At 50.7% G+C, this 15,127-nt stretch overlaps 1 protein-coding gene across 5 annotated transcripts in view; it reads left to right on the top strand.

The window, feature by feature from the left end:
- LOC140385819 (piezo-type mechanosensitive ion channel component 2-like) overlaps positions 1–15,127 on the top strand; it is a 1,561,269-nt gene that overhangs the window by 1,523,889 nt on the left and 22,253 nt on the right. For all 5 annotated transcript variants that reach the window (XM_072468377.1, XM_072468380.1, XM_072468378.1 and 2 more), the window contains one exon: positions 10,871–10,950. In XM_072468377.1, the coding sequence (XP_072324478.1) occupies positions 10,871–10,950 (80 nt within the window). The remainder of the gene's footprint in view (positions 1–10,870; positions 10,951–15,127) is intronic.

Below are 15,127 nucleotides of genomic sequence, written 5' to 3'. Positions count from 1 at the left end.
CCACCAAGTCTGTCCTATGCTGCTAGGACCTGTCTCTTCATTCGTGCAAAACTCAGACCATAGGGGCCATCCTTTCCCTTTAGGTATCTCCTAATCTCTTCTTCCCATACGGGACACTGTTCTGATCCTTTGGTCGCTGTGACCTCGGGGTCTTGTGGATGCATAAGGCGTTCCATTGCCTTCATGGCCATCCCTACAAATACTTCTGACTCCTGGAAATTTGGAACAAGGGGAGTAAAGCGGTGGTGCAAACACGGGTACGGCTCAAGCTATTTTCCGGTTTACGCAACTCCCGAAAGTTTCACACAACAAAATCGATCGAGTTTACCTTATATCCCTTTGTTAGTACGCATGCAAATTACACACTTCCGAATTCTGGAGGTTTGATCGATACTGCTTTCGCTTGTGGTTTCTTTTACTTTGCCAATTTGGATTCTAATTCAAATGCTTTTGTGGGTTCTCGGAGTGACACGGTCACTTCTGTGTCGAGTCCCGTCAGATGTCGCCAATAACTGTTTTGCTTTCTTTTACTCTGTCTTTTCTGTGGCTCTGTTCCAATTATGGCAATCAGTGAATTTGCCCTTTTTATGTCATCTATGTCCGAATGCTTAGTGTCGCCAGGTATCGAATGATACCACCACAAGTTTCAACCGGCTATCGATCAAAGAGCCAAACAGTTAGTTAGTTCAAGGTCAAGGGTACTTTATTTACACACAATTAGTCATGCAACATAAACACCACTAGTTAACTACACCTATCAACTAAGACAACCTGTACTTAACTTCGGGCACCCGACTTAGGTCAGAAAACAGTGGCTGCTGTTCAATGCTGGATCTCTCGGGTTCGAAGGAGTAATTGCTGCTCAGCTGGGCACATCCGTCTGGTAGCGGGCGTTGAATTTGGACTCGCTTCTGGTGTTGCTGCAGTTGCCGATGGTCGTGACCGAGGTACCAAGGCCAAGAGAAAGCGAACATATGGCAAACTCTTCTTCTTATACTCGGGGGGTTTTCGCGCTCTTTTGAGCGGTCCTTCGACTTGGGTCTTACTAATTGGGTGATCCCTGATCTCTCTGTTCGATTCCTTAGCCAATACAGGGGCGGGGATCTGGGTGGCTGGGCGTGTCCCAAGTGGTCACTGACCCCGTCGTTTGCGTTTCCCTTGACCAGGGAGTGGCGCTGAAATGTCTGGGACTGTCCCGGTTGCTCGAGTACCAGACCTTTGTTTTGGTGAAGATGGGCCATCAAATGTTAATCGGCCCCATTAAAATGCTAATTAGACGGAGTTTCAATACCATCTGGACTTTTTGCTGACAAATATGCATTTCAGGCTCTGAGCCTGCCTGAGTCTTGGCTTGTCCATTTTACCCGCCAGGCTTTGCAAGTTTCTCTGTACGTAGTTGGAAGTGGCTATCCCAGATGGCTACACCACTCACTGTCGTGAGTGACAATGGCCCGTGCTTCAACAGCCACGAGTGGTCTATGTTTGCCAAGTCATACCATTTCTTTTTTAAAAAATATATTTATTAAAGTTTTTTCACACAATTTTTCTCCCTTACAAACAATAACCCCCCCCCCCCGTAACAAAAAAAAACGAGAAATCGCGCAGAGCAAGATATATACATGGCAAAATGATATATTTACACAGCTTTGTACACTGGCCCTCACCCGTACGTGCCAGTTTCCCCAACCCTTCATGTTATCTCTTGCTCATCCACCCTCCCAGGCAATCTCTCCCCCGAGATAGTCTAGGAACGGTTGCCACTGCCTGTAGAACCCCTGCGTAGACCCTCAAGGCAAACTTTATCCTCTCCAACTTTATAAACCCAGCCATATCATTTATCCAGGCCTCCAGGCTGGGGGGCTTCGCCTCCTTCCACATTAGCAAGATCCTTCGCCGGGCTACTAGGGACGCAAAGGCCAGAATGCCGGCCTCTTTCGCCTCCTGCACTCCCGGTTCGTCCACTACTCCAAATATTGCTAGCCCCCAGCTTGGCTTGACCCGGACTTTCACCACCTGAGATATTGCTCCCACCACTCCTCTCCAGAACCCCTCCAGTGCCGGGCATGACCAAAACATATGGACATGGTTCGCCGGGCTCCCTGAGCACCTTCCACATCTGTCCTCTACCCCAAAGAACCTACTCAACCTCCACCCCCCCCGCCCCCCCCCCCCACTGTCAAGTGCTCTCTGTGGACCACCTTAAATTGTATCAGGCTGAGCCTGGCACATGAGGAGGAGGAATTAACCCTACCTAGGGCATCAGCCCACAGACCTTCCTCGATCTCCTCCCCCAGCTCCTCCTCCCATTTACCCTTCAACTCTTCTACCAGCGCTTCCCCCTCTTCTTTCAACTCCTGGTGTATTTCCGACACCTTGCCCTCCCCGACCCATACACCCGAGATCACCCTATCTTAAACTTCTTATGCCGGGAGCAACGGGAATTCCCTCACCTGTCACCTCACAAAAGCCCTCACCTACATATATCTGAAAGGCATTTCCCGGGGGTAACTCGAACTTCTCCTCCAGTGCCCCTAGGCTCGCAAACGTCCCGTCGATGAACAGGTCCCCCATTCTTCCAATCCCCGCCCGATGCCAGCTCTGGAACCCCCCGTCCATCTTCCCAAGGACAAACCGGTTGTTACCCCTGATCGGGGACCACACCGATGCTCCCATTGCACCCCGGTGCCGTCTCCACTGGCCCCAGATCCTTAGCGTTGCCGCCACCACCGGGCTCGTGGTATACTTTGTCGGCGAGAGCGGCAGCGGTACCGTCACCAACGCCCCCAGGCTCGTTCCTTTACAGGACGCCGTCGCCATCCTCTTCTATGCCGCCCCCTCTCCCTCCATAACCCACTTGCGGATCATCACCACATTTGCTGCCCAGTAGTAGCTCCCCAGGTTTGGCAGCGCCAACCCGCCTCGGTCCCTACTGCGTTCCAGGAACCCTCTCCTTACTCTCGGGTTCTTATTCGCCCACACAAACCCCATAATACTCCTGCCTACTCTTTATAAAAAAAAGGCCTTAGTGATCACGATGGGAAGGCACTGAAACACAAACAGAAACCTCGGAAGGACCACCATTTTGACCGACTGCACTCTACCCGCCAGCGAGAGCGGTAACATGTCCCATCTTTTGAAATCCTCCTCCATTTGCTCCACCAACCTCATCAGATTCAGTTTATGTAGGGTCCCCCAACTCCTGGCTATCTGGATCCCCAGATACCGAAAGCTCCCCTCCGCCCCCCTCAGCGGTAGGTCCCCTATCCCTCTTTCTTGGTCCCCCGCCTGTAATACAAAGAGCTCACTCTTCCCTACATTGAGCTTATAGCCCGAAAACTCCCCTAACTCCCTTAGAGTCTGCATGACCGCCACCATCCCCTCCATCGGATCCGCCACGTACAGCAACAGGTCATCCGCATATAGCGACACCCGATGCTCTTCTCCCCCTCGGACCACCCCCCTCCATTTATTAGACTCCCTCAATGACATGGCCAATGGTTCGATCGCCAATGCGAACAACAGGGGGGACAGGGGGCACCCCTGCCTCGTCCCTCGGTACAGTCGAAAGTACTCCGACCTCCGCCGGTTCGTCACTACACTCGCCATCGGGGCTCTGTAAAGGAGCTTAACCCAATTGATAAGCCCTACCCCGAACCCAAACCTACACAGCACCTCCCAGAGGTACTCCCACTCTACTCAGTCAAAGGCCTTCTCCGCATCCATAGCTGCCACTATCTCCGCCTCTCCCTCCTCCGGTGGCATCGTTATCACGTTTAAGAGCCGCCGCACATTGGTGTTTAGTTGCCTGCCCTTTACAAATCCCATCTGGTCCTCGTGGATTAGCCCCGGGACACAGTCCTCGATCCTTGTGGCCAGCACCTTTGCCAGCAACTTTGCATCCACATTGAGGAGCGAGATCGGCCTGTACGATCCACATTGCAGTGGGTCCTTGTCCCGCTTTAGGATCAAAGAAATTGTCGCTTCCGACATTGTCGGGGGCAGGGTCCCCTCCTCTCTTGCCTCATTAAAGGTCTTCACCAGTAGTGGGGCCAACAGGTCTGCGTACTTCCTGTAGAACTCCACCGGGAATCCGTCCGGTCCCGGGGCCTTCCCCGCCTGCATGCTCCCCAAACCCTTGCTCAGCTCCTCCAACCCAATTGGTGCCCCCAAACCAGCCACCTCTTGCTCCTCCACCCTCGGGAATCTCAGCTGATCTAGGAATCGTCTCATCCCCTCTTCCCCCGCTGGGGGCTGGGATCTGCACAGCTCTTCATAAAAGGCCTTGAATACCTCGTTTATTTTCGTCGCACTCCGAACCGTGGCTCCCCTTCCATCTTTGACTCCCCCTATTTCCCTCACTGCCATCCTCTTACGGAGCTGGTGTGCCAGCATCCGACTAGCCTTTTCCCCATACTCTTAGGTCGCCCCCTGCGCTTTCCTCCACTGTGCCTCCGCCTTCCCTGTGGTCAACAGGTCAAACTCCATCTGGAGCCGTCGTCTTTCCACAAGTAATCTTTCCTCCGGGACCTCTGCGTATCTCCTGTCCACTCTCAAAATCTCCCCCACCAACCTCTCCCTTTCCATATCCTCTGTCTTCTCCCAATGAGGCCTAATGGAAATTAGCTCTCCCCGATCACCGCCTTCAATGCCTCCCATACCACCCCCACCCACACCTCCCCGTTGTCGTTGGCCTCCAAGTACCTTTCGATACACCCCCTCACCTTCCCACACACCACCTCGTCCGCCAGCAGTCCCACATCCAGCCGCCACAACGGGCGTTAGTCCCTCTCCTCCCAGCTCCAGTTCCACCCAGTGTGGGGCATGGTCCGAAACGGCTATAGCCAAATACTCCGTCCCCTCCACCCTCGGGATGAGCGCCCTACCCAGAACAAAGAAATCTATCCGGGAGTAGGCTTTGTGTACATGGGAGAAGAAAGAAAATTCCCTGGCCTGCGGCCTTGCAAACTGCTTTGGGTCCACTCCCCCCATCTGATCCATAAACCCCCTAAGTACCTTGGCTGCCGCCGGCCTCTTTCCAGTCCTTGATTTGGAGTGGTCTAGTGCTGGATCCAACACTGTATTGAAGTCCCCTCCCATTATCAGGCCTCCTATCTCCAGGTCCGGAATGCGCCCCAACATGCGCTTCATGAATCCTGCATCGTCCCAGTTCGGGGCGTATGCGTTTACCAACTCCACCCACAATTCCCTTGCAGCCTACCGCTCACCATTACATATCGCCCTCCATTGTCCGCTACAATAGTCTTGGCCTCAAATGACACCTGCTTTCCCACCAATATTGCCACCCCTCTATTCTTCGCGTCCAGTCCCAAGTGGAATACCTGTCCTACCCATCCCTTTCTTAGCCTGACCTGGTCCGCCACCTTCAGGTGTGTCTCTTGGAGCATGGCCACGTCCGCCTTCAGTCCCTTGAAGTGCGCAAACACTCGAGCTCTCATCACCGGCCCATTCAGGCCCCTCACATTCCACTTTATCAGCCAGATTGGAGGGGCTCTCACCCCCCCCCCCCCCCCACGCCCCGCCGACTAGCCATCTCCTTTTCTGGGCCAGTCCCGTGTCCACGCCTCCCTCACCCTCCAGTCCCCCGGAGGAGGGACCCCCGTCCCGACCACCTCTTCTGTGTCCCATTCCCTTTTGGCCAGTGCAGCAGCAACCCTTCCCCCCCCATCCCCCCCTCTCCTTCCCCCCCCCCCTCCGCTAGACCCCTGTCTAGCTTTTTTGCTCCCCCCATGTCACTCCCGTAAGTCAGCTGACGCCTGCTGACCCCGGCTTCCCCCGCCGTCCCATTGACCTCCCCGCGTGGGAGTCTCCCAATCCATATGCATTCCTTCGTTCCCCTTCCCGCCTTTCTTCCCGCGCGCAGGAAAAAAACCCGTGCTTTCCAAAGCCCGCTCCGCCCCCTCTGGCGCAGCTCCTGTCGCGGCCTTGTTTCTCTCCCCCAGCCCATGTAACATTTCCTGCGCATAATTGACCCCCTATATACAACAACCATCACACATCAAACCCCAAAATATCCCCCTCACCCTCACAAACCCTCAGTTAGAGTCCAACTTTTCGGCTTGTACAAAGGTCCACGCCTCCTCAGGCGTTTCGAAGTAATAGTGTTGGCCCTTGTATGTGAGCCCAAAAGTCCGTTCCAAGCGGGAGCTGCCGAATATGCGACCTAGCTCGGCATAGCCGCACACAGAAGTCAGTCATACCATTTCAAACAAGTCACTTCCAGCCCATACTATCCGCAGTCCAATGGGAAGATTGAAAAAGGGTGCGCATTGTGAAACAGCTCATCTGCAAGGCCGCGGATTCTGCTTCTGACATCTACCTCACACTGCTTGCGTACAGGGGGACCCCACTGTCCACTGGCATATCGCCGGCTCAACTCCTGATGAACAGGGAGCTGCAGATGACACTTCCAGCCATACACTTGCCCAACCTGGATCACCTCCTGGTGCTACAGAAGGTGCAGCAGCTCCGAAACCAGCAAAAGCAGGGCTATGATGCTCATGCCACCAATTTGCCCGTGTTATCCCCGGCAGACACTGTCACGATCAAGATACCGGATGGTGGCTGATCTGCTCCAGCTGTCATTGTTCAACAGGCTGCCCCCTGCTCGTATGTTGTACGTATGGCTGATGGTTCTGTTGTGCGATGAAACAGACGGGTACTGCGCAAAGTTGCCTGCCCGCAACCGCTTTGTTCTCCGTTTCCGTCCGTTGTTTTGCCCCCTCCTGATACCTCGAACTACGAGGACACCAGTCAGGCTTTCATCCCGCCTGTCAAGGTGCCGTCATCCCCACCACCACCAATCCGACGGTCGACAAGGATCAGACGCAAGCCCCAGAGACTGGACTTATGAACATATGTTTTGTTTGCTATGTTCTGTTTTCTCACATTAGACAGCTGTCTTCACATGTAAATACATTCACGTATGCCACCGCTTGTAAATATGTTAATATATGCCACCACATGTAAGTATGTTCCCATGTGCCAACAAAACATTTTTAAAAGGGAGATGTCATGATATGCAGACATGCAGATAATAATATTCAGGCAGGCACAGACAGGCAGCTAATGAACACAGAGAACAGGACATGACCAATGAGCAGGCAAGACACTCAGGGGTGGAATCTCACTATAAAAGGCACGATTCACTCACACTCCGCCTCTTTCCACTGATGAACATCTACAGAGTGAGTCAGGTTGTATTTGCAGAATCACACCTCCAGCAAGTGGCTAAGAGCTAATCTGGTTCAGTCAGACAGAGTAACCACACTTGGGTTAGCAGAGAGTCGAACTCATAGAGAACTGTGCTAACTGTGCTACTGGTTCACTAAATCAAATTGCACTAACTTCAAGGTCTGGAGTATCTTTTGGTTAAAGTTGCATCCAGTTGCAGCCTGTGTTATCCCAGAGTACATAACACGTCACTCAGGAGTCCCTGTTTGGGTTCTTTCTTGCTTTTATACTCTCTTGCAAAATGCCCTTCTTTCCCGCAGGTGTAGCACTGCCTTCCTCATTCTAATTTTCCTACAGAGCTAACCTTATACTCCTTTCCTGTTAGCCTCTGCCTTCATAGCCCATGCTAAGACCTGATTAAAGTCGTTCCCTACCGGAAGTCCCATATCTACGATCCTAGTGCGGACCCATTCCATCCGTTAACATTTTTAAAAAAGATTTTGTCATCTCTACTGGGGGCTACTGTCCTTGAATGATGCTTAAATGCCTCAAATTTCTTCTCTGCATAATCCTCGACCCTTTCCTTTGGTCCCTGTTTAAGTAAGGTGATCAATGTCCAATTTGGGCTACCTCTCCCTAGGGCAGTTCGCACTGCCATTCTAAAGGTTGCAAAGCGGGCGTCTTTGTTTCCCCCACCTCTCTGCGTGACCCACGTGTGATCCCAATATGATTGTGGCATGCTTGCCCATACCGGTGCAGGACTCTTTGCCTTTAACAATAAATGGATATCATCATTGGTTAACCCATGAACCTCCCATAATTCGTCCAGTTTATCCCAAAAAGAACCATTATCATCCTGTCGTTTTAGAGAGGGCTGTTCATTCAAGATCATTTGTTTTTCCCCAGCTGTGAAGGGCATTTGAATATGCTGCTCAGTGATTTGCCCTGCACCGTTTTCCTCACTACACGCACTGGGGCTACAGGCAACTTTTCTTCATAAGGAGGGGGGTATGTATAATCCCCGTGCATTCCCTGTTCGGCACTGTCCCAGTCATCCCTGTAGTCACTCTCCTCCATGACACGTGGTGCAGTCGGGGTCACAGGCCCCACAAATCTGCCCTGCGGTTTTCTCCTGTCCCCTTCCTGCGCGCGTCTTACAGCTGCTACTCTTGCCTCCTGCAATTCGTTGCTCCCTATGTTCCTTAAAATTGCAGTTGCAATTATTACCCACTTCTCATACTTATTCTTGGTTTGGCCTGCCCACCAGGCCTTCTGCTCAGCCGCGGATGCGTCTGAGTTGTATCCTTTCTCCCTCATCTTTTTAATTAATTTACTATTGTGGGTTACAATCATCTGCACGATCAATCCCTCGGGGCCCCCATCTATCTTTCTCTACCTTGATCTTGCTGCCTGTTTTATCTGATCCGGCCATCTCTGCCGTTCACTCTCTCACACACACACCCCACTCCTGCGGGGTTCCTCCTCCGCGGCTCTACCCTCTCGCGGTTATTCCTGCGGCTACTCCTTTCTCACACTAGGTGAGATCCTTCTAACTCTTTCTCCCGTGGTATTTCGTCCTATGGATTTTTACTTTTGACTGGGCACCTCAATCTCCAAAGCAAGTTCCTTAGCAAGTTTTCCTTAACTTAACTACCCGATCCCAAACCCCGGTTTCCCCCAACGATTTTCACTTCACCTCGCGTGGTCAGACTCTTCCTCCATTTTGTTCTTTAAGATCGCAACTTACGGCCGGCCAAAGACTAACTTGAAATGGCTCCCTAACTATGGGTGGTAGATTAAAAGACACGCCCCCGATTTGGAGCCACATAGTCGCCAGTCATCCTGTGTTGATCTCCTGCCCTGACGACACCAACTGTCGGAGGGAAGAAAAACCTCAAAGTCTGTTCTCGACCGCGTGGTGTTGGTAAAACTTTGTTTAATTCGGAAAAATTGTGTGCACACAGGAGAGGCAAGTTCTGCTGCTAGCCTTAGCTCGCAAAAGTCAGCTCTGCCTGTCCTCAGAATGACATGCATATATATTGAAAGTTTTTCAGAGTCACAAACAGGTATGTCACTGAATCATTCGGAACAATACAAAGTGATCAGTATGCATATTTTCTGGTCCCCGGAATAGGAAAACGATTAAAGAATACAATGTTTCCTTACAATCTCATGGGTTTGTGCTTAACATATTTAACTTCTAGAGGAGGTGCGAATGTGTTGGACAATGGATCCCTTAGACTTACTGGGACCTCCTTTTCATACTCAAATGCTCTGTGAGATGATGAAATCATTTCCCATGTGGGTGACTTTAACCCCTTGCTTGCTGGTTTTCCCTTGGTATATGTTTAACCCCTTGCCTGCTGGTTTGCCCTTTAGCTGTGCTATTACAATACTTTGAGACATCTTTATTAAACCAATCCTGACACATATAGCAATTTCGTCCGCTAACAGCAGAATATTCTCAATTAATTCCCATGATGTAGGGTTTATCTTATGAAGAAAGATCATAGAACATACAGTGCAGAAGGAGGCCATTCGGCCCTTCGGGTCTGCACCGACCCACTTAAGCCCTCACTTCCACCCTATCCCCATAACCCAATAACCCCTCCTAATCTTTTTTTGGTCACTAAGGGCAATTTAGCATGGCCAATCCACCTAAAGGTTGAACCTATTGGATCAACACCGACCGGAGTTTATAAAAATGAGTGGGATCTTCTTGAAACATATATTCTGAGGAGACTTGATAGGTTGGATACAAGGAGGATGTTTCCTCATGTGGGGAAGACTAGAACTAGGGGACAGAGTTCAACGATAAAAGATCTCCTGTTTTTTAATAAAAAAATGTATTCTCCTTTGTCACATTTTCTCCCAAATTTACACCCACCAACAATAAACAATAATCAGTAACAAATGCAATGTCAATCCCCATATCAATAACAACAATCCCATCCTCCAACCAAACCCCCAAACATTAGCCTGCATGTTAACATAAACAAATAACAAAAAGGAATCAGGAATCACCCATAGTCACCATTAATACATACAGTCCCCCTTCCCCCAACTCTCCCAACCCACCCCCCCTCCAATGTTCGATGTAATCCAATTCTCAAAAGTGCATAATGAATAACGTCCATAAATTGTAGAACCACTCCATCCATCCCCTCAGTTCAAATTGGACCTTCTCAAGAGTCAAGAATTCCATCAGGTCTCCCCACCACGCCAGGGCAAGAGATCTCCCTTTTAAGACCGAGATGAGGAGGGTTTGTTTTCTCAGAGGGTTGTTAGACTGTAGAATTCTTTTCCACAGAAAGCAATGGAGTTAGGATCATTGAATTTATTCAAGGGTGAGTTAGATAGATAAGGAAGTCGAGGGTTATGGGGGACAGACAGTAAAGTGGATTTGAGGCCACATCTGGATCAGCCATGATCTTATCGAATGGCAGAGCAGACGCGAAGGGCCTTATGGCCTACTCCAGTTCTTAAATCCTATGTCCCTCTCATTATTTTCTTGGTTAATTAGCTCACCAAATGGATTTACACGCTGCATCCACTGCTGGTAAATGGTGTAATTTTCTGCGGCATTGCGGAAAGTCAGGGCCATTTGTTAGTTCATTAGGCAGCAAGAGTGTTATTCTTATATGTAATAAACTATGAAAAAAATGTTTTTATTTTACAGAAAACTTGAAAAACTATTTCCAAACTACATTAGGGCTCCCAGTGGTTCAGAAACAAAACCTGTGAGACAGCTTTATAAAAGTAAGTGTGCATATGTTTCATAAACTTGCATGAATATATGAATACTATGACACATCAGATATGAATAACTGAATAAATAACACTTGAAACAAAATTAGTCACCAGGGATTTGCTCAAAGCTGCTCTCCCACTTCACTTCTGCAACTTCTCTAGAAATACAAAACTCAACCTGTTTCTCCATCTGGGTGAGGTTTCTGCCACTTCTGGGTGAGTTACAAACAAAAACATAATAAGCAGAGGCAGGAGAAGACCATATGGATTCTCAAGCCTACTCTGTCAATGCGTAAGATTATGGTTAATCTTGATTCCCTTATTTAAACATCCAAAAATCTATCCATCTCTGCCTTGAACATACTCAATAACTGAGCATCCAGAACCCTCTGGAGTAGATATTTCTGAAGATTCACAACTCTCCAAGTAAATAAATATTTCCTAACCTCAGCCCTAAATAGCCAAATGCTTATTTTGAGAATATGCATGGTAGCACAGTGGTTAGCACTGCAGCTTCACAGCACCAGGGTCCCAGGTTAGATTCCCGCTTGGGTCACTTGACTGCGGAGTCTGCACATTCTCCCCGTGTCTGCGTGGGTTTCCTCAGTGTGCTCCAGTTTTCTCCCACAAGAAGTCCCGAAAGACATGCTGTTCGGTGAATTGTACATTCTGGAATTTCCCTTTGTGTACCCGAACAGGTGCCAGAATGTGGCAACTGGGGGATTTTCACAGTAACTTCATTGCAGTGTTAATGTAAGCTTACTTGTGACAATAATAAAGATTATTATTATTAGTAGTTCTCGACTCTCCAGCCATGGAAAGCAGCCGCTCTGTAATTAACGTGTCAAGCCCCCTTAAGAACTTTCTACATTTTACTGAGATCACTTCTCATTCTTCTGAACTCTGGAGTATGTGCATCCATTCTACTTAATCTCACAACAGTGAGGCAGGAGCAGCTCTGAGGAAGGAACCATTCAATGTTTCAATTCTGCTTATATTTGACTCTAAAATAACATCTGATATTACCCATAAAAATACGAGTTCCTGTTGAAAGTCATGCCCCACCAGTTAAACAAACATCACGGGCGACATTCTCCGACCCCCCCGCCGGAAGAGGCGGAAGAGACTCCCTCCACTGCGCATGCGTGCGAAACTGTCAGCGGCCGCTGACGCTCCCGCGCATGCGCCGCCCCGAGATGTCATTTCCGCGCCAGCTGGCGGGGGAAAAAAGGCCGTTTCCGCCAGCTGGCGGGGCGGAAATTCCTCCGGCGTCGGCCTAGCCCCTCAATGTTGGGGCTCGGCCCCCAAAGATGCGGAGCATTCCGCACCTTTGGGGCGGCGCGATGCCCGTCTGATTGGCGCCGATTTGGGCGCCAGTCGGCGGACATCGCGCCGTTTCGGGAGAATTTCGCCCCACATCTTGGAATTGTCCACTTATCCAAGCATGTTTTCAGATGCAACAAAATCTAGAGTATTTTGTACATTCTATTTTTAAAATACCATCATATATATTATTCTGCCTTAACTATATTGAAATCAAAACTTACTGGACCTTCTCTTGCTCAAATTCATTTTTACCAGACCCTCAAACATGTTTTTGTAATTCATTCTGGAGATTTGAATATTGCTGTCAAACTGATTTATTGTGTATCCCCATTACTCTTTAAGAAAGTGGTGATAGTTCTTGGACTCTTGCAGTCCACATGGTGTTTTTTTTTTGAGCAGTTTATGATCCAAGTAACTTACTAGGCTGATTACGAAGAACACAAAAGAATTAGGAGCAGAAGTAGGCCATTTTGCCCTTTGATCCTGCTCCAGCATTTAATAAGATCATGGCTGATCTGCTTGTGGCCTCAATTCCACTTGCTATCTGCTCCCCACAACCTTTTGACTCCTTTGTTGATCACGATTTTAGTTAATTCAGCCTTGAATATGTTCAATGACCCAGCCTCTGGGGGAAAGAATTCCCAAAACTAATAACTCTCTGAGAGGAAAAGCTTTCTCCTTAACTCAGTCTTAAATAAAAGACCCCAAACTTTTAAACTTTGTCCCCTGATTCTAGATTTGCCCACACATCCTCTCAGCATCTACCCTGTCAAATCCGCTCAGAATCTTATGTTTCTATAAGATCATCTTTCAGTCTTCTAAACTCCAGGATATAGTAAGCTCAACCTGCTCAAACTTTCCGCACAAGATAACCCCTTCATCTCAGGAATCAGGGGCGGAATTCTCCCCAAACGGCGCGATGTCCGCCGACTGGCGCCGAAAACGGCGCCAATCAGACGGGCATCGCGCCGCCCCAAAGGTGCGGAATGCTCCGCAACTTTGGGTGCCGAGCCCCAACATTGAGGGGCTAGGCCGGCGCCGGAGGAATTTCCGCCCCGCCAGCTGGCGGAAACGGCCTTTGTTGCCCCGCCAGCTGGCGCGGAAATGACATGTCGGGGCGGCGCATGCGCGGGAGCGTCAGCGGCCGCTGACAGTTTCCAGCGCATGCATAGTGGGGAGAGTCTCTTCCGCCTCCGCCATAGTGGAGACCGTTGCGGAGGCGTAAGGGAAAGAGTGCCCCCACGGCACAGGCCCGCCCGCGGATCGTTGGGCCCCGATTGCGGGCCAGGCCACCGTGGGGGCACCCCCCGGGGTCAGATCGCCCCGCGCCCCCCCCCCCCCCCAGGACCCGGAGCCTGCCCACGCCGCCTTGTCCTGCCGGTAAATAGGTACTCTAATTTACACCGGCAGGACAGGCAATTTATTGGCGGGACTTCGGCCCATCCAGGCCCGCCAACCGGCGCGGCCCGATTCCTGCCCCCGCCCAATCTCCGGTACCGGAGACTTCGGCAACCGGCGGGGGCGGGATTCACGGCGGACAACGGCCATTCTCTGACCCGCTGGGGGGTCGGAGAATGACGCTCCAGTTGACTGAACTCTCTCTGAACTACTTCCAAATCAATGATATCCTTCCTTAACTAAGGAGACCAAAACTGTACAGTACAGGCCTCCTTTCCGGGGATCTACTGGCTGTGTCCCGTCCCGATTCCAATGGGGCACAGCCAGTAAATCGTGCCCTTTGTCATTTAGTGGGCCCTTGGGATTCTCCCCGGACTAGCCCACACTTAACATTTTATTCAGCACTGAGGAGTGTGGTATTATCAGGTATTGCAGTACCCGAGAGGCTGAAGTTCCATTGGTTAAACCTGGGTGTTTACCATTGGCTGTATAGTATGTAGCTCCGCCCTGATAGGTGGGGTATAAGAAGCAGTTCCGTCCCAGCAGCCCTCATTCTGTACCTGAGCTGCTGGGGAACAGTTGTAGTCTATTAAAGCCTTCAGTTGTGCTACAACCTCGTTTTAGTAGTTATTGATCGTGCATCAATTTAATAGACTACACTTAAGTAGAAAGGATGGATCTCCGAATCAAGCCCGAGTGTCTGCAACTCAGTCCCCACGCGGCAAACTCAGCGGCGATTTTCAAGCACTGGCTGGCGTCTTTCAAAGGCTACTTTGAGACGGCTGGTGGCACACCCTTGAGGGAGCAGAAACTGCATCTCCTGCACTCAAGGGTAAGCCCTGGGATCTACACCCGCATCGAGGAGGCGGAAGACTTTGATGCAGCAATCGAACTTTTAAAAGGACATTATATCCGCCCAGTAAATCAGGTCTACGCACGTCACCTGCTTGCAACGAGACGACAAAGCCCCGGGGACTCGTTGGAGGAGTTCTACCGCGCGCTACTGGTGCTGGGCAGAAGCTGTGGCTGCCCGCAAGTTTCGGCGAGCGACCCATGCCTTCGTAGCAGGTATGAGCTCCTCAGAGATCCGCCAGCATCTTTTAGAGAAAGACACCCTGGGACTGAGGGAGGCACGGGCCCTGGCAGGGACCATGGACGTTGCCTCCAGGAACGCACAATCCTACGTGCCCGACCGCACGGTGGCCCCCTGGGCAGCGTGGAATCTCGCAGCGGCAGCCCCACAGACCTTCCCCGTGTCCCCGCAGGCCTGCGCTGTAAGACGGCCCGCCAACTCCAATGGGCCCCGCTGTTTCTTCTGCCGGCAGGCAAAGCACCCCCGCCAGTGCTGCCCGGCCCGCACATCCACCTGCAAAGGGGGCGGCAAGAAGGGCCATTTTGTGGGGGTCTGCCAGGCACGAGCGGTGGCCATGGTCTCCAGCGGCGACTCCAGACTGCCACAGCG

This window comes from Scyliorhinus torazame, chromosome 11, assembly GCF_047496885.1.
Source record: "Scyliorhinus torazame isolate Kashiwa2021f chromosome 11, sScyTor2.1, whole genome shotgun sequence".
NCBI classification, from domain to species: domain Eukaryota; kingdom Metazoa; phylum Chordata; class Chondrichthyes; order Carcharhiniformes; family Scyliorhinidae; genus Scyliorhinus; species Scyliorhinus torazame.
The sequence above is the reverse complement of the archived record's forward strand: the minus strand, read 5'-3'. Positions and strand labels throughout refer to the sequence as shown.